Source organism: Sminthopsis crassicaudata, chromosome 4 (assembly GCF_048593235.1).
Source record: "Sminthopsis crassicaudata isolate SCR6 chromosome 4, ASM4859323v1, whole genome shotgun sequence".
In the NCBI taxonomy this organism is placed as follows: domain Eukaryota; kingdom Metazoa; phylum Chordata; class Mammalia; order Dasyuromorphia; family Dasyuridae; genus Sminthopsis; species Sminthopsis crassicaudata.
In genome coordinates, this window is record NC_133620.1 from 62,551,637 (window position 1) to 62,576,687 (window position 25,051).

At 36.4% G+C, this 25,051-nt stretch overlaps 1 protein-coding gene across 16 annotated transcripts in view; it reads left to right on the top strand.

Moving 5' to 3' along the window:
- The window catches only part of RABGAP1L (RAB GTPase activating protein 1 like), a 665,899-nt gene that overhangs the window by 610,148 nt on the left and 30,700 nt on the right, over positions 1-25,051 (top strand). For 13 of the 16 annotated variants that reach the window (XM_074308401.1, XM_074308399.1, XM_074308400.1 and 10 more), the window contains one exon: positions 15,895-15,987. In XM_074308401.1, the coding sequence (XP_074164502.1) occupies positions 15,895-15,987 (93 nt within the window). Of the gene's footprint in view, positions 1-15,894; positions 15,988-16,207; positions 16,507-21,379; positions 22,555-25,051 lie in introns of those variants that run through there. The other 3 variants (XM_074308403.1, XM_074308412.1, XM_074308414.1) reach the window with 2 other exon arrangements.

Here is a 25,051-nt window from a genome sequence, read left to right on the forward strand (position 1 = left end):
TCAGATTTTGCTCTGATGTGCTGCCCCCAGAGAAATGCCCATTCTGAAAGCTCCAGAAGAGATTACCACCAGGATGTACTTATGCCTAACTGTGAAGTATTCAAAACACATCAGATAATTTTTCTCTTAATACTCTCAACTGAGCTGAAAAATATATCCATTTAAGTTTGAGCTCAATGGCATACTACTTACGTTATTATAATAATAAGACTGGAAAAGGACCAGGAAAGATTATTTGAATTATCCTCTTGCCTCGAAATTGGAATGAAACGGAATGATCCCAGACCTGTGAAAATCTATCCTATTTGAAGGGCCTCCAGGAAAAGCTTACCACAGCCTTCATTAGTAACCCTTTCTGTAGTTGGCTCCAATAACAAAAAAAAAAAAAAAAAAGTCAGGAAGTTTGTTGCGATGAAAGATGAGTTCATTTGGAATTGAGTACAAATATTTTGTGAATGAATCAAAATAGGAGATAGTTCAAAAGATTGGCTTATTTTATAGACAAGCTACATTTGAATTATTACTATTCTCTGAATAATAATTATTATACCTAATAATTATATAGTACTTTAAGCATTGCAAAGTGCTTTCATAACAACACTAGAAGGTAAATATTGTTATTATCCCAATTTTTTTTGTTCAGTCATTTCAGTCATGTTTTGCTTTCCTATTTGGGGGATTTTCTTGGCAGGGATACTGGAGTGGTTTGACATTTCCTTCTCCAAGTCATTTAGCAGATGAGGAACTGAGACAAACAGCATCAGATAGCTAATAAGGTCTGATACCACCCTTGTACTCATCAAGAGGACTCTTCCTGACTCCAGCCCCCCTATCCAGGTGTACCCTCAATTTTGCAGGGGAAAAAACTGAGACTGTGGGTGAGTTTGTGATTTGCCTAACTCACATAGCTAGTCAGGCTAAATTCCTGAAACTAAATTTGAACTCAGGCCTTGAATCTAGAGCACTAATAATAACTGGTTTAGTTCCCCATACTTGAAGAACAGTTATCCATGACTCACCTGTGTCTTACGCCCCACACCAAATGGCCTTTTTATCTGTCAATTCTACCTCTACAGTGTCTCTTGTTATCTCTCTCTATCCCTTCCTTCCCACTCCCACTTATTATCTCATACCTGAGTGACTGGAGTGACCTCATAATTGTTCTCTCCCCAATTTTCCCTCTGTTTATATATATTGCTATCATTTTATCTAACTAAAGCATCATCCTACTTATTTTTCATAGGCTTCTCTGCTTTAGTTCTAGCTCCCCTATTATACATTAGTCAAAGTATGTTCATTTCTTCTCATCAAACGCACCTTGTTCTTTCTAGTTCTTCCTTTGTGCCTGGCACACTGTAAGTGCTTAATAAGTGCTCCACTGTTGATGCTATTGAATGCCTTCCCTATATGTCTTGGCTTGTTTACATTCTAACCCATCCTTCAAGGGTAACCTACTCCACATACCATTTCTTCAGCAAAGTGTTCCCAGCTTGCCATCATCAGGCATCTTCCTTATGACATTTTTGTAGATTTTGCCTTATAAATATTAACCCTTTAAGGTATTTTAAAATATCTTTTAGACTCTTATTTTTTTCAGTGACTTATTTATGCTTCCCTGCACCTTGTGCAATATTATTCAATAAATAGTCCAAAAAGGCAATCTTAAGATTGGTGGTAGAAATTGTAGAGACACAGATTTCAGTTCACTCTAAGGAAGAGTTTTTTTTAAATAATTAGAAGTATCCAAAAATGGAGTAGAGAATGGATTACTTCACTCTTAGGATGTCCCTTTAGGGTTTTTGGCAAAGATTGAACCTCTTGTCAAAGAAATGAAAGATGTCAAGGATATATTAAATGGAATTTCTAGTTCTTAAAAAAGTAAGTAGATGTATGGGCATGTATACATACATTGTATTTAACATATACTTTAACATATTTAACATGTATTGGTCTACCTGCCATCTGGGAGAGGGGGTAGAGAGGAGGGGAAAAATTGGAACAAAAGGTTTTGCAACTATCAATACTGAAAAATTACCCATGCATATATCTTGTAAATAAAAAGCTATAATAAAAAAAAAGGAAGTAGAGTTCTTAACTCTAGTGAAAGTGCTAATAAGTTATATATGGAGAGTGTCCTTTTAACTGAGTAAACAGTTTCCACTTGATTCCTTGATAATTGCTAAAATGCATAAAAAGCTCAATTTTACTTTTAGTTCAGAATGAAACAAAGGGTAGAGTATAATGTTAATGCCGTTCTGTGATATTGGAATCAGAAGTTCATATTTAAATTTATTTTTCAATGTCTTCTCTGCCAACTTTTGCTCTAGATATAGAAAATGGAAAAATTTGCACGAAAATCCTTTCACTTAACAAAACCATTCCTGTGCCAGCTAGTCCATAAAGTATTTGCCTTTTTTTAAAAAAAATTCTAAATAAAATTCTAAATAAATATAATGAGCTAGTCTGGGAGGAAAGGAGGAAAACCAAAATGAATAGATAAAGATAATTGAAAGAATATAAAATTAAGGAAAAAGGAAAAGTACCTAAAACATAATTAGGCATACTGAAAAATTATGAACTGAAGGCATAGGGACAGTAGAACTCTTTCACTTCCTTTCCATTCTATACTTTCCTAATCCTTTTGTTTTCTTTTGTAAAATAGTAACTTTTTTTTCCTATACATATTTAACATTTCTTCTTAGTGATGATTTTTCAGGTCTTTTTTCCTAAATTTTGCCTTAGGGTTGAAAACTTGAATCTTATATGGATGGTTTTAGAATCATCTTTGAACTTCTACTATCTTCTCTTAGCCAAGTCACTTTCATTCAGTTTCTCCTCACTTGTAAAAGTAAAATCTAGATAATTGAAATAATATAAAACATTGCTTCTTTTTCTTTGTTCCCCAATTTTTTTTGTTTCCCCCTCCCTGATAGTTATTGTTCAATTCATCTTCCCAAGAGACAATGTTTTCCAGATTTCACCATCATTAGTTTTGCATATTAGTCTTTTGAATTTCACTTCTTATAGTGTAACTGTATCTGTTGTATGCTATAGCTTTTTAAGGGAAGAGAATACTTTTGTATCTCATTTTTTATCAATTCCATTGTGACCAGAATCTTAAAGTACTTACTCAGGCTTCTTAGCAGTCATAAACTGTGGTGAAAAGGACAGGACAGTAATCTTATCTGCTTGGATGACTATAAAGAACAAGGAGAAATCTTAGGTTACTTTTTTTTTTTTTAACCTGCAACTCTATTAAAGTTGAGTCTTAAATAAGCTTAATTAACTTTCTGGGGAAAAAAAAAAAGAGAATATCATGTTTCTATGACCTAAGTTTGAGAATACATCTACTTAATGTACTATCTGGATTCCAACCAATACTGTTGTAATGTGTAACAGGATCTAGTGGATTGTATATCATCTTAGATCTTAATTTTTAGCACTTTTTAATCATTGCTATTATTCTCTAGTTCAACATTGTGCTATAATCTTTAACTGATAAACTTCTAGCCAAAAAATCACTTAAAAACTTGATTTAATTTTAGACATACTATACCTTTTTTTTTTTTTAAGAGCATTGAAATACTCAGCAACTTAATAAATTATTAAGATGTGGCTTTACAACTTTTAAAAGAGAATGAGCATTGTGTATCCCCATGCTTGAACATACACTAATGATTAATGAATATAGTGAGTAAGAATGGGTATGCATTTGTTGTTGTGTTGCTTTTCAGTTATCTCTGGACTCTTTGTGACCCCATTTGGGATTTTTTTATTTTTTTTTTTGGCAAAGGCACTGGGATAGTTTTTCATTTCCTTTTTTAGCTCATTTTATAGATGGGGAAACTGAAGTAGACAGGATTAAATGACTTGCCCAGGATCACACAGCTGATAAGTGTCTGAAGCTGGATTCGAACTCAGGAAAATGAGTTTCAATGTAAAAGGGAATGGAGGAAGGATATCACTTGTAAACCCAAAGAGAAACATGTAAAAAGACTGGCACCAAGGGACATGGGCTTTTGATGGAGAAAACATCTCCTTCCCATTTTCCTTCAGATAATATCCCTGAAGCTAGATTCTTTGTTCCATACAAAAGTTGATAAGATGGGAATGATTTTGGATCAGGGTACTTCATCCCTGATTTTTTTTAATAGTAGAAAACTTTGTTAGCTCTCCATTGAACCAAATCAATCCAAATTATTTAGATGATTTTCCAATATAATGAATAATGTTTGTGTTGTGTTGTTTTCCAAGATATTTCTAATCCAATCTTTTTACCTTCAATATCACACCACATCCTGTGAACGCTTAATAAATGCTTACTGGCTGGCAAATAGCATTGGACCTGAGAGGGGAATAAATAAGCTCCTCTTTGTCTGGGACCCAGTGACTCTAAAGATTGCATCTGCCCTTTTTAAGCCACTTAATTTAGCACTTTCTAAATTGCCCTACATTTATTTTTCTCACACTGGGCTTAGTTGAACAAATTTAATCAATGAAACAGTGACTTATTAATAATAAAATCAAACTAAAAATAACTTGCTTTTCTGTAGCACTTGAAGATTTACAAAATGGTTTCCCAGAAGCCTATGAAGTCTGTCATATAAGTATTATTATTCTCATTCCCCTCATTTTTGCAGATTAGAAAACTCTGGAACTCATAAAAGGTGATATAACAACCCTTGGGGTCACCATAGCCAAGAGCTGTGATTTGAATCCAAATCTTTTTGAGACTGCATCTAGCACTTTTCCCACTTGACTCTGTTGGCTCTCATGTTATACTCCCAAGACCTGAGGAGGTTAATTCACTTACCAGTGTGCCGATCTTATTTCTCATTTTCAGTGTCTCCATTTCACAAATTGGAGAAACAAGCATGGAGATTATGTGACCTTCTAAGATCTCATAGTGCATTAGTGATTAAATGGGCAGAATTTAGCTTTCTTGACACATTGACTAAACTACTAGACTGTTTTTGTTATTTTTTACTCTTGGAATATTTCATCAGAAGAGATTCCTTCTCAGTATCTACTACATTTTGTTTGTCTTGTTGCATGGATTTGGGGGAAAGGGAATTATTTGGTCATTTTCCCTTTTGGCATGTTATATTAACGTGTGATTATCAGTATTATTAGTAGGATTTCCATAATTCCCCCATCAGCAATCAAGCTATCAATCCCCATCCCACAATGGATGGGGAATTGTAATCTTTACAGACCTTTGGTTTCACATCACAGAGGAATGTTTCTTTTCTAGCAATATCATTAGAGCAATCATTTTGGATTTATGTATGTTGGTATTTATAACTTGTCATTAATTGATGCTGACTGATTCTCCAAAGTCAGATCTCAGCCAGTGGATTGGAATTACTCAAATATTTAGCTATTTTATTCATATTTATACTATAACCTGCTATTTGAGAGAAAACCTTCCAAATTTGTTCATTTAGAAGAGAGAAATTTTGTAGAGCTGTGTCCATAAAACTACAGTCCAAGTTCAAGTGAAATCTTTATCATTTGGTTCACAAGTTCATCCTGCAAAATATTGTGACATGCTCTCTACCTTGTGATTTCCTATTAGATCCCTGGTTGCAACAGGAAGTTTGTATAACCAACCAGATTGTGCTATTTTTTTTCCCTCTGCCTATTCTAACTAAACTGGTTATTCTAGTAACGTTTCCAGTCTTATGTAAAAATCAGGAAACTTCATTTAATTATTTGCTGATGAAAAGTCTAATTACATTTATTAATTCATTTTTTTAAAATTTGCATGGATGATTCAAGCTTCCAAATTTACTGGTAGGTACCTTATTAATCAAACAGCAGTCCATGACAACTGTGGTGGTTTAACTAACTGAGTCCCAAGGCTATTTCTATGCAATTTAATTCTACAAAGATGTCTTAAATATCTGCTATATGCAAGATACTATGCTGGGATCCTATGCTACCCAGACAAAAAAGGAAAGGATTTCTTCCCTAAAGGATTTTGCATTACAATAGCATTCAAAAGGCTGATCCTGCCTATATTTTTAAAGTATAAAAGGAGGGACTCCATTTATATCTGACAATGAAAGCCTTTTAACTGGAATTTTAGAGTCTGAAGTAGAAAAAGTGTACTGTAGCTCTAATAGTTCATATATTTTCTAGATCCTATTATTTATTCATTTAAAACCCTAATCAAACCATCAAATAAAATAGATATAAAATTCTCTAACCAGCCACTTGTGATAGATCCTTCCAGGTTGATAATGACATTTCCTTTTCTAAGATCAGAACATTCCCCTTTTTAGGAAAGTCTTCTGCTATCAATCTCTTCATGACTTGCCATGGCCTCATCCTTTAGATTCAATGTGTACACATTTAAAAGAAACATTTAGTCTACTTAAATTTCAACCTCATTCTCACCAAGAGCACATTCATGAAACAGACTACATGTTATGTGAATTAAAAGTAATATACCTGCAAAATGTTCCATTACTGCCAACCTGTAAAATCCTAAAATTCTGGGAATCCTAACTCTAATATCCTCTCCAATTAATGAAACAATACTTCATCACATTTCTCTGTATGTTATAATTGCAAACCCAATGAAAATTTAGTTTTTTTTTCTTTTTCTTTTTTCTTTTTTTCTTTTTTTTTTTGCTGAGGCCATTGGGGTTAAGGGACTTGCCCAGGGTCACACAGCTAGGAAGTGTTAAGTGTCTGAGACCAAATTTAAACTCAGGTCCTCCTGACTTCAGGGCTAGTGCTCTATCCACTGTGTCACTTAGCTGCCCCATTTTTCTTTAGCAGAAGCTATATAGAGAGCTAAACATATATTTATATGTGGATAAAGATAAATATATTCATTTATGGTAATATTTTAATGGTATTTTATACCCTATTCATTTATTTATGAAAAGTACTGTCCAGATGAAAGTTCAAGACAAAATTTATTGTATTAGGAGATGAAAATATGAGCAGATTTTGTAAACTACAAGAAGCTTCTAATGTTGACCCTATCCTAGGACCAGACAACTTATATCATATCTTGCTAAAGAAAGTAGAAATCAATATTGCAAAAGCTTCAGCAGACACTTTTATGAGCCTGCTACATTCTGGGGTAAGCCATGAAGATTGAAAAGTAGCTAACACAATACTGTTATTTATGAATGGGTCCTAAAATCTGTGACAAGTCTATAAGTCATTAGGTTTAAAAAGTTTGAAAAGCTAGAGAAATCAAATGAAGAATGTGGATCCACACATTTTCAATTTAATATGAATTTAAGTAGTTAATATATATTAGCATTTTATTAATGTATAAAATCTTTACAAGCATATTCAGATGCAAAAGATGCACCAAGGGCCAAATCAACTTAAATCTGTCATAATTTCAAATCTTACTTTTTAAATGAGCCTAGAGAAAAATAACTGAGAAATTACCTCATTGAGAGAGTGTCCTAAAATCTTCAGTGATTTCCCATTGCCTCCTAAGGAACATCTCTTCCTGCTATTCAAGGCCCAACAGTCTGCCATTCTGCCTTTCCAGCATTATCTATAAATATTATTTTCTATTTACTCTGCACCCTTTATCTGAACTGAACTACATACCCTGAATACCCATGAATATATACATAGCTGCCTATACCTCAAATATCCTTCCTCTTCTTGGTTTCGTAAAAGCTACCCATTCTTTAAAGTCAACCTCAGATATCACCTACTCAGCTGATAATGCTCCTTTTATGTCTCATTTGTAATTTGCATCTTTCCTAATGTATTAGGGCAGCTAGGTAGTGGTGGATAAAACACTGGGCCTGGAGTCAAGGAGACCTGACTTCAGTCTGGCTTCAGGCACTTACTATGTGATCCTGGGCAAGTCTCTTAATTCTGTTTGCCTCAGTTTCTTTAACTGTAAAATGAACTGGAAAAAGGAAAAGGAAATTTCTGTCTTTAGCAAGAAAACCTCAGATGGGAGGTCATGAAGAAAAAGTCAAACACAACTGAAAACTGAACGACAACATATTTATCATATAATAATATGTAATTTAGTTATTTCTGTGTCTTAATTCCCCTCCCCAACGGATTGTTTGGTCTTCAGAAGTAGAGAACCTGTCTTATCTAAACCTTGTACCTCCCCCAACACCTAAAAATGAAAATTTTTAAAAAAAATTTAACTGTCAAGAATAATTGTATTATCCCTTCTCTGGAGAGACTCCCCCAATCTTGCTCACATTTGAGGGTTAGGTCTGAAAAATGGTGGCTGCTACTCTCAAGTTCTAGAGATAAACTTTTTGGACTACACTCCTACCACTCTTAACTCATGAGCCCCAAATGGTGCATTTGTCATTGATAATCAACCAATAGGTATAATTAGCTCTTAACAAAGGCATTTACTAAGATGTTAGTTTTTTTTAAGTTGCTACAAAATAATCCTCTGATAAACTTCAAACACATGCTTCAATAAATATACAGAGGCTTAAATAAGAGCACAGCAGTAATGAGGCACACATGTGATACATATATAGTGAAGACAACTCACAACTTCTAGTATTACAGTGCTTTGAAGACTTATCTATAGAATCCTCATCCTGGGTTCCAGTTATCTATTTCTCCAACACTTATTTGGCAGGGATCATGCTCCTTGAAGCTCTTTCTTCCATCAGATTACTGTCTCTCCATATCCATGTGTTCCTGACTTATTTTTCTCTGCTCCCTATGAAAGTTGTCTCATGCTGGTCTAAGAACTCCTCTTCAAATCTACCTGGCTAATTGTGGGGTGGAGGGATGAAAGAAATTCCCTTCCCTTGCTCTGAAGGGCTCTTTTCTAAAAGTTGTGCTCATTTGCAGTCTTTCCCACTCTTGAATTTAAACGGTTCTGAGTCTTGACTGAAGCAAGTACGTAATGATTTTAACTATTTAAAACCCCCAGGGATATGGCTAGTTAGTTTGTTTTCTCAGCCAATCATGTTGTTCCATTCACTTAGAGAAATATTTGTATCTTATAAAGGGATCCAAGATGTAGTTGCATCACAGTTGGTTTATTTCCTCATTAATATTGTGATTACATGCTGAGACTATATCTAACTGAAGCTGGGAGGGGAAGCCGTGTGTGTGTGTGTGTGTGTGTGTGTGTGTGTGTGTGTGTGTGTGTGTGTGTGTGTATACATACATATGCACACATAAATTTGAAGATAGAAAAATAATATATAGGTGTATTCACATATCTATATATTATTTTTCCTTCCAAATTTTAAAAAATCTTTTAAGTGGTATTCTGCCACCATTAGTGATTTAGATTCTATTGGGTTTTATAGACTAATTGTTGTTCAGTATATGAAGTTTAATTACAAATCAATTGTCTCCTAAATGCTTTAAGATTTTTTTAAAAGTGAGTATGCCTCCTGGTGAAAGAATGTAAACAAATGTTAACAATAGTGAAGTGGATAGAAAGGGACTCATTTCTTACAACAGTCAATTGGTAAAAGGGCAAGTCAGTTGTACAGAGGGAAGTGTTCAGTGTAGCAATGACTGGAACTTTGAGATAAAGAATGTGTACTCTTATAGAACACAGTCTTCCTGTGGTAAGTCAACAATAGCAAGCAAGCAAGTCTCTTAATTAAGCATTTAGATGGGCATGGTATTAAGCACTAGCAATATAAAGAAAGGCAAAAGCATTCCAAAGAAGAGACAGCATGCAAAAAATTAAATATAAAAAACGTAGAGAGGATAAATGGGAGACGTCAGCAGAGGGAAGGGGTCCATTTGGGGAGAATGCTTCTTGCAGATGGTGAAATTGTAGAGGAGACTTGAAGAAAGCTAGGAGGTAGAGATGATGAGGGAGAGTATCCCAAGTATGCAAATGTACATAGAGTGTTATGTGCAAGGAGACCAGTGTTAAAGATTGAAGAGTACATGGGAAAAGAATTAAGGTTTAAAACAGCAGCAGCAACTGGTAAGGTGTGAGTGGGCCAGATTATTAAGGGCTTTGAATGCCAAACAGAATTCTGATATTGGGGGTGATAGGAAAAGACTGGCATTTAGTGAGTAGGGAGGTTGTAGGGTGGTATAGGCAGACTTTCACTAGAGGAAGATCCCTTTAAAAGCTGAATAGAGGGTGAACCTAGAGTAGAGAGAGAGATGAAGTGAGGAGATCAAGCAGAACACGATTGAAGTGGCCAGGGGTGAGTTGAGGTGATAAAGTGCTCTAAGATGATGGCAATATCAGAAGAGAGAAGGACAAGTAATGTTACAGAGGTAAAATTAACAAACCTTGATGCCCTATGTTGGCTCAGGAGGGAGAAAGAGTGAAGAGTCAGGAGTGATTCTTGGGTTGTAAACTTAGGTGACTGGGAGAATGATTGTGCTCTTGACAATAATATCAATTTCAGGAAGAAGGAAAGGTTTCTTTAGCACATGGTGTTTAATAAACAAATGAATGAGAGTGAGAATGAATAATAGTAATCTTAACTATGTTCTTGGACTTTCAAGGTCTTTTAAAGACATTCAGAAGCTATTTTGTCTCCCAGAAGCAACCATTATACAGTCTCCATTCCAGATAAATTGGCTTATTGTTACTCCCTTCAGGTTACATTACCTAAATACCTCTGCCTAGAATATTCACCTTCCTTTCTTTGAGGAATCAAGTTACCTGCCTTTGAGAGTCAAGGCCCATCTCACTTGCTGTCCCTGACCAGATGGACATAAGTGTACTTTCTCCCACTTAACTATTTACTTTATGTATCGGCTTCTTTCAGAGAAATGTTTCCATTTTTGTCTTGTATCCTCAGCACTTACAGCAGCAGTACTTGGTGTCTAATAGGTACTTAACAAATTTTCTGATAAATTGAACCAGAAATGAATTGTTAAACCTTCCTGACTCTACTTCTTCACCTGCCATGCCACCTTAAAGTATATGACAGCTTAGGAATTTCATATCTGTTCCTTATGTTTGTTGCAAACATATTTCAGTCTGAGGTCTTTCTGAGTTGTCACCTGGAAAACTTCAGTAGACTGGTTTGACTGGTTTAATTTGCCAAGATGAAAGTATGTTTGTTGGTCTACCATCAGCAGAACACAAGGAATTGTACAATAGGTCATGATGATAAACTTCTGAAAGCATTCCCAACCTGGGGTGGTTCTCATGTATACTGTTCCTATTGCTGGGATATCTCCTAATTTATTTCATGTTCTTGTTGTTTTTATGCAATGCTTAGTGCTTATTATTATGAAAAGCAGTGTGCATTTTGTTCTTGTGATTAGATAAGACCTGGATTTGAATTTTGTCTGGGACATTTCGTGTGACCAACTCCACTGGCCTCAATTTCTCATCTGTAAAATGAGTATTCCTACTCTGCTTCAGAGGGATTTTGGGAAAAGCAAGAGAGATCAGATATGCAAAGTGTTTTACAAGCCACAAAGCACCAAGTGTCAGCTGTTATTGTCATAAAATATCGTTTTTATATGATGGGCATTATACAGTTTCTAGAGGTTATCTGTAATGGATGCAATAGGGAGTCATGTCCTCCACTTGAGAATAATAATAGATAAGATAGGTATTAGTGAAGTGGGTAGGATCCTAAAATGATTAATATCTATAGACTGTTATTCCTTTAAGTAAACTGGTGATTAGGTTAACGAATTCCTTAAGTTTTGAATTACATTAAAATAATTTTTACTAAAGAGAGGAATATCCATGCTCCACTTTGAGAATAATAGATTGTTTTATGACATGCCCCATAGTTCCAGGTAGAGACGTGCTATTCTTTTCATTAGAAGTGCATAATTAAAGAGTTTTCTTACTGTTTCTTCACACTTGGGTATGATCTTTTTTCTTATCCCCACCTAAATCTTTAGATCTTTTGTTGATAGGAAAATTTTTACCCCTCATTCTATTGTCTAAAATAACTAGTCTTGCCCTGAAATGAAGTTTGTTAAATGGCAACATCTTTGTCTTCTATTACTTCATAAATAATAGTAGTCCTAAACCATTACCCCTTTCTTCTCCCCTTCATTTTGTGCCAATCACAGGTGGATATGAGCTCAACATCACACCACAGGCACAAGATAAATAAGCTTGGATGGTATCCTAGCAACATATTGTTCTGGGAACCTGCTATGTTTCCCTGAGCAAGATCAAGCCAAGAGCCTAGACTTCTGGCCAGATGGGAAAGGATTACCTTTTGAGGGTATTCAGCGGATTTCATTAAATTTTCATTTTGAAATTCAACTCTTAGCATAAAGCGTAAAATTAGTCAACTTTTTATATGAACTTGCATTACAGGAATTGTGATAATGGCAGTTGATTTTAGAAGAAATCTTTCTGTGAGCTACACTTCCTGTGATAGGTAGAAGAGCTTACTGTCTATTTGGGCAGCTTGGCTAAAAGACCTTAACCTTGCTTAGCATCTTCAGACATATGCTCCTTAGTCCCAGTGATATTCAGTTTTTCTTTTTTTAGTCCAGATTTTTTCCATTGATTTGAACATCTTTTTATTGGCCTTGGGATATCTTAATACATGTACAAGAAGGCTCCCTGTACGGAACTGAGATTGCTGGTTCTAAATTAGTTGCAGAAAATAGTGTTTGTTTTTTTTAAAGAGCTTATGATATTGTAACTAGTGTTCTCATTCTTTCCCTCTCCCTCCCTCCTTCTTTTTTCTCCCTCCCTCCCCCCCATAGGCTCTACAATTAGCAGGTAGTGGCTTTCTTCTCTGTTTCACTTCAGTTGGTTACAGCTAGGCTGTTAATGGTTTCATAAGATAGAGAATAAAGGGTTAGTGTCTCATCAGTGGCTATGAAATTTAGCAACTCCTTTGAAAATCATCTTTGCCAGCTTCTTGTACTCTACATGACTTTTTTCCTTTGACTAAAAGAAATGTGGACAATTAAGGATTTGTTGGCAAAATATAGAAAAAACTTGAAGCCAGAAAACATAGCTGAAAAGTAGAAGGTGTTACAAAGGGAAGTTGAGGAAATAGTTCAGGTAACCCCCAAGTTTGGAGATAATTGTTATAGTAGAATTATTATAAGGTAGAATTAATGCTACAGGTCTGCTGACCATGTCACTACCTTGTTTAAAAATATTCAGTAATTGTAATATAAAAAGAAAATTCTGTGACTATCAAATTATCAAAAATATCCAGTGGTTATTCTTACCACATAAAATAAAAATTTCTTTGATTTTTCATTTATATGATTCTAAAAAGTCTACCTTTCTATTCCTCTATTTCATGCTTTTTTGTTCTATCTGTACTAGAGGTATCTCTGAATCTCTTGCATTCTCTGTCTGAATTCTAATAAGTTTCCCTCATGCTTGGGATCTGTTGTCTACTCACCTCTATCTGTTGAAATTTTGTTCATTTTTCAAGGATTGGTTTAGGCTGCCTCTCCAAGAAGTTTTTTTTCTGATCACCTCCCAAGCTAAAAGTCATTCCATCATCCATGTTCTTGAGCACCTTGTCCTCTCTTTCCTGTTAGACTAAACCCATAATTTTAATTCTATTCTCTCTCTCTCTCTCTCTCTCTCTCTCTCTCTCTCTCTCTCTCTCTCTCTCTCTCTCTCTCTCTCTCTCTCTCTCTCTCTCTCTCTCTCTCTCTCTCTCCTTTTTCCCATTCCTTCCTTTAACTCTCATCACACTCCCCAAAATCCCCCTATTGGATTGTTAGTTTTTTAGGGCAAGATTCATGCCATTTCCTATCTTTTTATCCTAAACCCTAAGACAGTCCCACACTTTCTTGCACCTACCAAAAATGTGATTGAATTGTTGCAAGCTGTCACATTTAATAGAATAAGCTTGTGAAATTTCTTCACTGTGGTCAGAAGCAAGCCTTACAGGTCTCCCAAAATTCAAAAAGGATATCCCTTGGTGGAAAGGACAGAATTTGAAAAGAGGAAGGAAGATGAACAACAAATGACACCCTCGTTTATTCTATACCCAGTTTCCATGGAGTTTAGAAACAAACCAAAAGCTTCTGATTTAATTGACACTAGGCCTAAATCCTAGCAAGCAGTAAACTCACTTTCTATTCATTCTGGCTTCTTGCCTTTCTCTGGCACTAATAAGATAATTTGACTAAGTACAGTTTTAAAAACAGTAACAGATAATTACACAACAGATATCCAGGGAAGTATGTATTGATCAGCAACTATGTCTTTTTGGCATTGTATGTTAGGAATGTACAGAAACACTGAGAAGTTTATGAAATGTTCTTTATCCACAAGAAAAAAACATCATGAATTCAGCGCATGGACTCACCAAATAATCCCTACAAAAACCCCCTCTTCTTGTCTTTAACTTGAAAACTTAAAAAGAGGATGAATAATTAACCTGTACTAGAAAAAGTTGTGGTAACAGGAATATTTCATAGAGAATATAGTAAAATACAATAGAAACTTTTTTTCTATTTGTAATTCATATTGGAACAGCTTTTTCCACTTTCTATAAGAGTGTTGTGTGAAAGAATATTGGGAAGTTTGGAGAACATTTCTTTGAAGAGTTTTTCAGAAAAGAGGAAAACACAAAGTTTACCATGAACCAAAAGAACCTTTATTCAATACCGCTTCAATTTCTGGCATTTCTTATTCTTTGGCAAACTTCTGGCTTTGTTTTCTGGTATATGGGAGACAGAGAGACATAGAAAGCAGAGACCTGACAGAAGGAGGAGGATCTGGTCTTAATCCTCTCTTTGGCATGGACCAGCTAGTCGTGGGCAAGTGTTCTAGGAGACTCTTTGAGACAAAGTTGCAGAGAAAGTGCCAACTTCCATTGGTAGGAGTTACCTTGTCATGAAGGGCCCTTTCTATCCCAGTGCTGCTGGTAGCCCAGTGGATAGAATACTGGCTTGGAACCAAAACCGGAGTTTAAATTCAGCCTTACTAATTGTAAAATCCTGGGCAAGTCAGTTTACTTCTGTTTGCCTCAGTTTTCTCAACTGTAAAATGAGGGAGTGTGTATGTGTGCATGTGATAATACCTACTTCCCAGGGTTGTCATGAGGATCACATGGCTTTACATTTGAAAAGCACAGCATGGCTTTACGTAGATTTTAGTCCCTTCATTTTACTCAATGATGTGATATGGTGGAAAGAGGCAGGAGAACTGGCTTGGAGTTGAACACCTGAACTCGAATGTTTCCTCAAACTCTTACTGGTTGTGTGATCTTGTGCAAGTGACATGATGTCAATTTGCCTCAGTTTCCTTAACTGTAAAATTGGGATAATAATAATTGCTACTTCTCAGAGTTGTTATAAAGATTGAATGAGATGATATTTGTAAAATTGCTTAGCACAGTGCTGGGCACATAATAGGGGTTATATCGATTCTTATTCTCTTTCCTTCCCTTGCCCACAAATCTAGTCTTCCTCATCGTTTCTCCTATGTAGTCTATTTGAAGGTAAATATGAAGAAGTTTGGTGAGAAAGCCAAGTATAATCCTAATATTATTCAGTTAAAGTAATTCTTCATGTTGAATGGTTTAGTTTAAAAAGAAATTTAGGGGCAGCTAGTTGGCAACCCTGAAGTCAGGAGGACCTGAGTTCAAATCTGGCCTCAGACACTTAACACTTCCTGGCTGTGTGAACCTGGGCAATTGTCTCAGAAAAAAAATAGCATTAGAATTAAAAAAATAAATTTCATTTTTCTTTCTATTCCTCACATACCCCTAAGTAACAACTATAGTGGTAGAGTAAGTATACATGATTGTGAAATCGTTATAAGCAGAAATGTTAACACTATTAAATATATTGTTACAAAAATATTGCAAGTTTTTCAATCCCAGCAGTGTTTCAGATTCTATACCAAACATGCTTTTGTGGGAAGTGCTTAAAGGTTCTCGTAACTTTTTTTATCTATTGGAGAATATGTCAATCAGATCTTTCCTAGATTTTCTTCTTAAAATGTGCTTTCCCTTCACTCTTAAGGTGCCAACTAAGAAGTTGAAGAAATATGAGAAAGAATATCAAACCATGCGAGAGAGTCAGCTGCAGCAAGAAGACCCTATGGATAGATATAAGGTATGGGAAGCATGAGAAAGTTCTTTCCACAGAATGTGCCCAAGGTTCATCATTGTACTCTGTGGAAAATGATGGGTTATTTTGGGGGGCGGGCTTTTTCTCTTCTCTGTGGATGCTTTGGAAACCCTCCAGTAATGCTTCTTTGATAGGGATGTTTTCATTTTACCCTATTTCCATGGGAGCTCCAGAGTAGCCAAACATAATATTTCTTTTCTTTCAGTTTGTATGTTTGTAGGTAACTCCCGCTGTTGCGTTTATACTGGGATCCCACATGAGACGCTGACAGAGAAAGGGGGAGACAGAGAGAAAAAAATGGCTCCCAACTACTTACAGAATAAGAAAGGAAGAGATTACAGATACTGTTTTTAGCTGTGCGTGGTTACGTCCCCAAAGACTTTTTAGAAGGTGAACTCTGTCAAGACTGACATAAGGATGTTTTTAACTCCCCTCTGTCTGTAGCTGTTAATGATCAGCATTCATACTTTTGGGAGAAGAATAAACCCTCAAAGATCTATGAAGCAGATTAATGGTGTTTCTCATGACATTTCTTTCCACAAACGTAAATTACAGCTTTACCAGTGGCATCTGCCCACTCCCTGCAGGTTCAGAATCAAGCCGGCTTTGGTGCATCATCACCTTAGTGATTGCCACAGGCCATTTGCTAAAACACAGCTCTTAGTGATGACCTCACTGCTGGAGCACTGCAGCTTTGCAAAGTTCCTTTTTTTCAATGGAAACATCTGTCAGTTTATCCAACATTTTGCAGCACTTCAATCTCCAAGCAGGGTTTGGGGCTGAGGTTTGCTTTGGAGCTTGTCCTGTTACACAGCGTCCCAACAGTCTGAGGGCAGCCATTAAAACTGAAAACTACACTCAGACTTTTGGGACACTCCTAGGTACGCGGCACTGAGGGGCCGTCCCTCTGTACGGCAGAGGGTTCCATCATCTGTTACTTCCATAGCGTCCTTCTAACATGCATGACTTCCATTTCGCCACAGTGGGGAGCCTTTTCTCTTCCTTACCAGGTTGGCCCCTGTGCTAGAGAGGAAGAGAATGTCATGGGCTTCCTTCCTTCTCCTAGTTTCACCATGTGTGTCTCCTGAGTCACGGGATTTCTGGAGACCTGAGGCACCGGCCTTTCATCGTACTTCTTCCTCCTTGCCCACCCTATCACGTGCTCTTGTTTTCTTTGCCTCTATGCTAATAAAACAGAGAATATTCGAAAGTACCTTTTTTTAGAATCTTCAGACATCATAGTTGGTTTGCTGTTTTAGAGGAACTTCAGAGTTGTTTATGAAATCTCGCCAATGGAGACAGCACAGATTGTACCATCTGTTTTCTGATTAGTGTCACCTTTAGTACATACATAAAGGCCACAGGAGATAGATTGAGAAGTCAATATCCTCACATTTTACATATACAGAAACCTTGGCCTAAGAAGCTTAAATGGTTTGCCCAAGGTCTAAAAGGGATTATGTAGCCGACCTGGGATCGGAACTCAGGTCTTCTGACTCCAGATACAGTCCTGAGATAAAGGGAAGAATGATAGGTCTAAAGTATATTGGACAGCCTACAAGTGTGGAGAGGCAGTTTTGAGTGTATCAGAGAGATGCTGCACTTGTGATCAGGAGAAAACTGGAGTCCCATCCCATCTCTGACACTTATTCTCAGTGTCTATCAGTTTCTTCTTCTATAAAATGGAAGTAGTAATATCTGTAGCACTTAGCTCACTGGATTGTTGAAGACAAAATATGTAAAGTACTCTGCAAACCTTAAAGCACTCTATAAATGTCAGTTATTTTCATCATAATTTGAAATCATTCTGGAAACTCTGAGAATTTAAATGCTAATTTTAAAAGTTGGAGGTTTTTTTTTAATATCATCAAAATAGTCTACCAATAACACACTTGTATTTGGAAGTTGAAAGTAGAATTTACCCCTTTAATTTTGCTTTTATTTTTTTCTCAAAGACATATACTGTTTTTAAAATTGAATAAATCCTTAGTTTCTGGCTACATGTGATGAATTCTGGGTCATGGATTTTAATTCTGTCTGTGTTTCTGTGGTGGATTGATTAAACTAACATTTTTATATATTACCAGGATAAGGAAAATCTCTGAGACACATAACTGTCAGACTTCCTAAAGTGCTTTTAACCCCGGCTATATTACATTTTGAAGGTAGCAATGGTAGTGTGTATATTTCCCAACAAATCAAAAGCAATGATCTTCCAAACTGACATATTGTTTAGAAATATTCAACTGTAAGTGTCACAGTAGATTGTGAAGGCTCATTGGTGAGTGCCAACCAGTGTCTTATAAAATCTTCCCACTCAGAATTATATAATACCTTGATATGGACCTTGGAATGTAGTTAGCTAAAGAGTAACTGGAAAGTTAATTTAGGTCATTAAAGGCAGAGGTTTGGTTAAAATATATATATATGAAGCAATTGTGGGATGGTCTCACCCTCCCCATAAATCACCCCTTTCCTTTTAAGTCCATTAGTTGCATGCAAAGGTAGATGGGAAGGTGACTGGTGGGCAGAGGATGAAGATGATCTGCCAATCTGAAATGACACCGGAATTGAAGTGTAATATAATTAGACCCATTCTGACAATGATTCACCTGCTCTTAGTATGAAATGAGGGGGAAAGGAAATGGGAGGTGGGATGCAGAGAGTAAAAGAAGGTCACAGCTTTCAATGGGTCTGCCCCAGAAATGGGCTTAGATCTCTAGTAATGTAGAAGTAAATAATAATGATTCTGGCTTAGCTTACTTTAGACTTCTTTTGGAAGAATATATGTGGAATCCTGTATAGACCCTGAATACATTTATATGGTTTAGACCTCAGAGTTCACATTGGGCCACCCCTCAGTGTCACCCAAATGTAGATATTTATGGAGGTAGGTAAAATAGCAGTATAAGTCTGAGGGATCTAAATTAAATCTTTCTAGGAAATGTCTCTGCCAAGAAAAAATCCTTTCTTTTCTGGCCTCACCCAAGTCATTACAATCTTGTGTGAGAGGGAGCCCTTACCTTGCACATTATACCTGAATCTGTTGTGTGTTTTTATGTTAACTATTGTCTATTTCTAGGTTTAACTCAAAACACTGTCTTTAGTGTCTTTAACTGCTTTAGCTTTACACTAGCCTGCATCTGATATTCTGAATCCCACAGTGGTAGCTTGTAGTTATTGAGATTTTCTTCTTTTTTATCATATTGAAAGTTAACCTATAGGTAGAAAGAAAAGCACCCAAGGCCAGAAAAATATAGAATATTAACTCTCTTAACTCCTACTAAATTCATTCATTACCTTGTCAGTTTAGTATAGTGCTCACCTATCAAACCTAGAATTTAGATTAGGAAAGAATTCACTGATTCCAAATGGAATGAAATGTGGACTAAATGTTAGGAAATATTAGCATCATGCTTCATTTTCACTTTTGTCTTGATTGCATCTAATTTAAAAGATGTATTAGTAACTTGATATCTGAGTTGTGACTATCAAGTGAGTTTCAGTTCTTCATATAAAAACTAGATTTGTTTTGTTTGAAGATCCTCATAAGTTTTCTACAAAAAACTTTAGAAAAAAGCCAAATTAACTTGATTCCAGAAAATGTTATGGTTTCTTGTTTAATTAAAGAACTGCTTGCACAAATGAGGATTGGGCCTCGAAGAATCTTGCTAATAATTAAATTGTATGAAGCCCCCAAAGTATAAAAAGCTATAATTTTTTAATCTTATCTAGATAGGAAATCTATGAAAAGTTGTAAGAATTCATAATGCTTTTGAATTGCTGTGTAGGTAGTTTTAATTTTTAGACAGAGCCTTATATTCATATACAGAATAAACAAACCAAAGTCTAAATGTTTTAATTTGTGTCTGTTTTTGAAGTTGGTTACATATTGATATATTTTTAAAATATTCACATAAGGGGGCAGCTAGGTGGCGCAGTGGATAGAGCACCAGCCCTGAAGTCAGGAGGACCTGAGTTCAAATGTGGTCTCGGACACTGAACACTTCCTAATTGTGTGACTCTGGGAAAGTCACTTAACCCCAATTGCCTCAGCAAATATATATATGTATAAATAATAAGGGGGTTGGGAGAAAAATCTCCCCACAAATGTTGATTTTTGATGATTCTCACTAAAGTAACTTGAACGCTTTAAGCCATTTTATTGGGCTTTGTTCATGCAAGGATATAAGGTGTTTGTGGCAGGGATTAATTGCTTCTATGTTGTCAGCTTATTTGCTTATCATTAACCGGGGAGGGGGGGAGGGGAGGAGGGGGGAGTCAATCATTGAAAGAATTTACATATTAACTTTTGTCTTGCCCACTAAAGGAGGCAAAGAATTGAGATTAAATTCTGTACTCTGCCTGTGCCTCTTATGGAGGTTAGATTTTTCCTGGAGCAGTGAAGTTAAGATAAATTTGTCCATCTCTGGGTATAAGTTTTCTTTTTCAAAGGGAGATAAATTCACACTATTCTGACTCAATCTCACTTATGCCACAAAAACAACTATTAGCTTTTAAAAAATGTTTCTGCTATGAAATGTTATATTTAAAATGACTAACAAGAGAGAAGAAGAATGTTTCTGCAATATTGAATTCTATGTAAGGAACATAGATTTAGAGCCGAGAAAGATCTTAGAAGCCATTCAGTATAGTTCCTTCTTTTTTCAGATGAAGAAACTGAGGCTCAGAGAGATTACCAAAAATCATACCCAAAAATCATTGGAATTAAAAACCTAATCTTGACTCCTGGTCTACTTTTCTTTATGCTATATGCCATGTTCTTTTCCTAGGAATATAGGACTTCAATCTGGACCTTAGAGATCAAGTCTAGCCCCATTATGATTAAAAAAAAAAAAAAAAAAAAGGCCCATAAAGGTGAACTGACTTGTGTCAAGTCTCATAGCTAATAAACCATAAATTGGAATTTGAATCCAGGTTAACATCAGATTCCAAATCCAATACTCTGCTCAGTACACCACACCCTAAGATCCTACCTTTCCAGAGGAAAACTTTGTGATAAACTCCAAGAAGTTGACACACATTCCCTTTGATATTAAAGAACTTAAGGAATTTGAGTTTCTGGAAGCACCTAACCCGGATAAGGTAACATAAGCTAAAGAACTGGTTTTCAGTTTATGCTACTCTCGAAACATTATCAGCTGATTTAGGAGAAAAGTAACAAGGCCAAATAGGTGCTGTGACTTTCATTTAGAGAAAGATATGATTCAGAATTAATCTTCTATCTTTAGTAGACATGGTTCATTGTTGCATTAGTATCAGTGAGAAAAATTTGCATCACACTAACAGGTTTCTGTAACACCTATGAAATTTGTTTATTTTATTTAAGTCTCATTTTCATGTTGGAGTATCAGCTGGTATTTCCAAAGACAGTCTTAGATGCAGAAAAGCAATGCAGTCTGGATTGCCAACTGTCATTTAATTTTATTGTTGAGATTTTTAAAAGATCAGAAACTGTTGTTCCCATTCAATGTAAGAGATTCTCCTTGGGGAATATGGCAAAGAAGGGAGGAAATTACCACATATGGCCTTAAGCTAAAGCTTCAAAAATGAAAACTTGTTATTTTTAAGTCTTCATTTTTCAGATTGTGTAGAATTTTAAAATATGTCATCTGGGTACATTTGTCCTTGTGTGCCTTAAGATTGTCAGCTCAAAAATGTCAATATTGTTGGTTACTTGTTTTTTTCAAGAGTGAGATTTTAAAAAGGAAATGTTTGCTAGCTGAGTATATACTTGCTAATAAAATAATGTTTCTCACTTAGAGAAGCATTTTTCCTGACCCTTAAGTCACTTAAATCTGCATGCCAAGAATTCATCATAGCAGCAGACAACACACCCAAAACAGAATTGGGTTTCTAAAACCTCATTCCTCTAGATGATTTTTTTCCCCCCTTTAAACCTTAACCACATTTCCTTTTGATTGCCAGTGAATATTTCTCAAGTCTCTCATCCTGGAAACTAACTCTGTTACAATTCCTTGTCCTGCCTCATCCAAACCTGAGCCCACAGACACACACAAATGGGAATCTGAACAACCCACACACACACACATACACCCATCGCCAAGCAGCTCTTTGTACACTGAGATCTCCCTCTATTGCCTGAAGATGAGCTATTTTGTAAGGTTTCTGACACTGTACATGTAAATAAGCCCCCCCCCCCAGCTTTCATGACAGCAGTAGAAACAACTTACACCATGACTACCAATCATCCTATGTACAAACATATTCATCCGTCATGCAAGCTGAGAATAGCATCATGGAGAGGGTGGAGTTTGAGTTTTATCGGGCTTCCTGAGTTGGGACTTGCCCACTGGCTTTCTCAAGTCAGCTTTCTTTCACCAAATGTTTGCTGTCACAGGGAAGGCTCTGAGAGGAAAAAATTAACCAAATAGAATTAACAAGTGTCTCTCTTGTTGTTGCTGTTTCCTAATTTTATTAGTAGGCACTTACATTTCATTGGATATCCTTTTTTCTATTACTTTTGTACCTATGATTGAAAACAGTAGTTGGTCTCTGACTTTGCAGGAGGTAAGTTTTTCATTTGTGTATGTCTGTAATATTTGTGTTTGTCTCTTTGGAAAATGCAGTATCCTCCTCCCAAAAGTTATTCACCAAACTTTCCCAGCTGTACATCCTTCCCCTATGGAAGAGCAGGGGAAGGGAATCCCGGAGGAAAGGACTACCTCTTTTTATTCAGAGCTGTCGCCAAGTGATATTGGAGGGTGCTTCAAGTCAAGTGAGAATTGTAAATGTTAGAAATACAGTGCCTACTGCAGTCTCTTCAGAGAGGGAGCAGGAAGCAGTTGTCTGTTTACCAGCTCTGAGCATTCAGCAAGTCTGACTAGTCTGCTTGTGCAAGATCATAGAATGCTCCCACAAAGACAAAAGGAGCCCCATGGTCATCAAACTAAATCTCAAAAAACCAGTCAACATGCCTAGCCAGAGAGAGATTCCTTGTCCGGCTTTCAGAATGACCTAGACAAAGCTTTCTGAAATACAACAAAATGACACTCTCTTCCTTCCTTTTTAGTCCAGTTTTCATTTGTTTCACCCTGAGCTTTTTCCCAAGGAATCCATCCCTTGCAGTTTCTCCTCGGGAGGGGCAGGCGCAATCAGCCCAATAACGCAGCCGGATTCCCTTTGGCTTGTGGCTGGCTGTGGGAGGCGAGGGTCAGGCGGTTTCCTTGGTGTTGGTAGCAGTGATTTATTCACTAGCATAACAGATAATCTCCCCTTTCTGTAACATCCCCGGAGGAGGAAGAGGAGGAGGACACTGCATTTTTAGCCACTTTGCTTGCTTTCCCACTTGTCTGTGAGTGAAGCAGGAGCCTGAGACCTCACATTGTGCTGCTTGCTTTGCAGACACTTGAACTGAAGCTTCTTGCAAAAGAGGGACAGAACCCCTCCCATTACTTTGTATTTATCTTAAGGGGCCATCAGACATTCCTGGTTTCTCTAAGATCTTCCTCTAACCTGTGTCCTAGAAGGAAGGAATATTACAATTCTAATAATTTATTTTTATAAGGAGACAGCTGAACTCATCTTTTTTGTTGTTGTTCAGCAAAAATCATGATCAGCTGCTCTCTGACCCAAAGTCAGGTGGTCGATTACTTTGGGACATGGTTAAGAATCTTTTGAACCAAATCCTGATCTGGAAAGGTTCAGCAACTTCAGCCGGAGACTCATTTGACTTTACTTCAGTAGTGTAACCTGCAGAATTCTAGTGGCTGCAAACTTGTCATTGTTCCTTATAGTCAAATCGGTATATTAGAAATGTAATTGAAGGGATTTTAGTGTGCCCATGAGACAGTTGTGCAAGAATGTTTTAAGCTGTAGTGAAGTCATTCAGCTAAAATAAAAGACTAAGATAAGAGGAGCTCACCAAAATAAAGTAAAAGAAGTTACACAGTTCTTTTAGGGTGCAGCCTGTGTTGCACAACTTCTGCTGAAACCGAATGCTGGTTGTTTATAACATATCTGTTTCCTATCTTGAGAAAACTTTTTAAATAAAATCAAATCTTCAGAAAATGTACATAGCTCCCAGCCAGTCAGAGAGGGTGCTGAAAGCAATATTGTCTGGCCTTTGTGGACCATTTGCTTTGTTAACTCATAGATTTTAGAAAGGTGTGCTGGGGAAACTGATTGTGTTTACCTGTGACATGTAAACGTTTCCATCATGCGGGTAGGCGGGTGGGAGAAAATGGAAAGATTCCACTGAAGAACAGACAGAATTACTTTTGGGTACAAGCTGATCTACCAACGGGTAAATTTTTTTTTATTTAAGGAGTGTTTTGGAAAGTTTTATTGGCAGGGCAGTACTTTAGACTTGATTACAAGCTGCTATGCTGTATTTTGTTCCAGAGGAGACAGTGTGTCCTATATAGGAAATAACCTTGGAAAGGGAAAGAATGTTTTTATAAAAAAAAATTTCTCTGGGATTCCCCCCCCCAAAAAAAATATCAACAGAAAAATTGCTCTTAAAATATTTTTCCAAAATTTGCCTACTATCTTCTGTACTTTTCTCACAATGGAAAGTGGAAAAACCCTACTATGCCTTGCGAAGACCCCCAAGTGTGGAGTCTTTGGAGCTTAGCTCGGTAGGGGTGAAGTACCTGTCAGCACTCTGTCCTCAGTACACACGAGATAATTTGGCACATATCTGGAGCATCCTAGTCACCTACTTTTTTGAGCTCTCCAGCTTGTTTTTTTCATTTTGTTTCAAAATGAGGTCCACAAATAACAGTGTCTTTCCTAGTGCTCTCTTCAGTTCACTCTGTTGCAATATTTCACAGAGCTGTGGATTTGACTCCTTTGCTTGACTTTTTGCCTGTCTTGCAGAAAATCGCCTTGACAATGCATATTTGAAAAACAGGAAGGTATTTTACATTGAAGTCTTTCCTGTCAGATCTCTTTTGAACCTCCCCGTGGCTACTGACAGCTAAAGCATTTGGATACCTTGGAAAGAAAGACACTGAATTGTTATTCTTTAAAAACAAAACAAAATAACCAAAAAAAAAAAAAAATT